The sequence below is a fragment of the Aplysia californica genome, unplaced genomic scaffold (assembly GCF_000002075.1).
Source record: "Aplysia californica isolate F4 #8 unplaced genomic scaffold, AplCal3.0 scaffold00381, whole genome shotgun sequence".
Lineage (NCBI taxonomy): Eukaryota > Metazoa > Mollusca > Gastropoda > Aplysiida > Aplysiidae > Aplysia > Aplysia californica.
The window spans coordinates 112,394-114,571 of record NW_004797651.1 but is presented as its reverse complement, the minus strand read 5'-3'; the positions used below and the strand labels follow the sequence as shown (position 1 = coordinate 114,571).

Below are 2,178 nucleotides of genomic sequence, written 5' to 3'. Positions count from 1 at the left end.
GAGAGAGAGAGAGAGAGAGAGAGAGAGAGAGAGAGAGAGAGAGAGAGAGAGAAAATGTTTATGGTGCTGTGTTTCAACATTTAATACATGCATTCATTACTTCTTATCTCATCTTGTCTTGTCTTTCTTTTCTTATCTTATATTATCTCATCTGATCTGATCTTATCTTATCTTTTCTTATCCATCTTGCCTCATCTTGTCTTGTCTTGCTTTATCTATCTTAATTTATCCCAACATATCTTATCTTGTCTTTTCTTGTCTTATCTTGTCTTGTCTTTCTCATCTCATCTCATCTCATCTCAATTCTTCTCATCTCATCCCATCTCATCCCAGAACCCAATAGAGCCGCAGGGCAAGAACGACATCCTAGGCATGACCTTCCAAGACCTTCAGAAACACACCCAGGATCAGTTCAACAACAGCGCTAAAGAGCTGGATCTGCTCAAGAAGAAATCACAGAAGGTAACGCCGCTTCTTTTTATAAGAAATAAATACAAAGTAATAAAATAAATCACACTTTTTATTTGTCCTGCAAGGGCACTTTGTTTTACAATGGCAAACATACATTTACATACATAAATACATAATTATGAATACGTACAAATACATGTAGAAATATACACTTGAATACACAATACTTAACAATTACAAAATAGTTTACAAACATGCTACTGTCGGTCGCCACTGTGAAGCTCCCTGTATTTTGAGCTAGGGTTGTCGTGTCTTGCTTAAGGACACACCCCAGTGAACACCCATCTGATCCCCGTGTCACCAACACTTGCTTGACTCTACTTGAGTGGAAACTCACTACTCACTTAGCCACTTCTCTACTGCCCGTCCGCCAAAGTATGGATAATAATCGGGAGGACTTCCATAACGAACTCTTTGCTTCAGATGGCGCTGCAGTCTATTTTGAAGCTCTCTTTCGTTTTTCCAGAAGGTGAATAGGAATAGCACCTCCTAGGGTAGTGTAATGTCTGTTCTACTGAACTCGTTATGTCCTTGTCTGTTCTACTGAACTCGTTATGTCCTCATCTGTTCTACTAAACTCGTTATGTCCTCATCTGTTCTACTGAACTCGTTATGTCCTCATCTGTTCTACTAAACTCGTTATGTCCTCATCTGTTCTACTGAACTCGTTATGTCCTCATCTGTTCTACTGAACTCGTTATGTCCTCATCTGTTCATTATGTCCTCATCTGTTCTACACATTATGTCCTCGTCTGTTCTATACATTTTGTCCTCGTCTGTTCTACACATTTTGTCCTCGTCTGTTCTAGTTCTACACATTATGTCCTTGTCTGTTCTATCTACACATTATGTCCTCGTCTGTTCTATCTGCACATTATGTCCTCGTCTGTTCTACACATTATGTCCTCGTCTGTTCTATCTACACATTATGTCCTTGTCTGTTCTACACATTATGTCCTCGTCTGTTCTACACATTTTGTCCTCGTCTGTTCTAGTTCTACACATTTTGTCCTCGTCTGTTCTATCTACACATTATGTCCTCATCTGTTCTACACATTTTGTCCTCGTCTGTTCTATCTACACATTTTGTCCTTGTCTGTTCTATCTACACATTTTGTCCTCGTCTGTTCTGTCTACACATTATGTCCTCGTCTGTTTTACACATTATGTCCTCGTCTGTTCTATCTACACATTTTGTCCTCGTCTGTTCTACACATTATTTCGTTGGGGGGTGGCGGGTACTCTGGTGTGGTTTGCTTCTTCTTTCCTATCAAAAGTCTATCGTCTTTATCTCCCCTCGTTCTTTTTTGTGTTTGTTACTCTCTTGTAACACCTCAAATCTTCGGCAGTTATATGACCTTATTGTGTTGCAAGCGCTGTAAAACTTTTAGTAAAAAATATTTCGTTTCCTCCCCCAGGCGGAGTCAGAGGCCCAGACATTGAGGGAACAGGTGAAGAAGCTGGAGCAGACCACGAAGAAGGAACAGGACAAGGTCAAGTCACGGGTGAGTGGGGAGGGTGGGGTGCTCAACTACAACAACTACAACAACAACAGCAACAACAACAGCTACAGCAACTGCAGCTATAACAATAACTACAGCAACAATAAAATTTATAACGTCATTACTGCTATTAACACCACCACCAGGAGAGAGAGAGAGAGAGAGAGAGAGAGAGAGAGAGAGAGAGAGAGAGAGAGAGAGAATT

General features: G+C 40.5%; 1 protein-coding gene across 1 annotated transcript in view; it reads left to right on the top strand.

Annotated features, from left to right (window-relative positions):
• Window positions 1-2,178, top strand: part of LOC118477118 (intracellular protein transport protein USO1-like) — a gene marked incomplete in the record, with an annotated part of 22,453 nt that overhangs the window by 8,686 nt on the left and 11,589 nt on the right. The window contains 2 exon segments of the mRNA XM_035971126.1: window positions 344-462; window positions 1,890-1,976. Of these exon segments, the coding sequence (XP_035827019.1) occupies window positions 344-462; window positions 1,890-1,976 (206 nt within the window).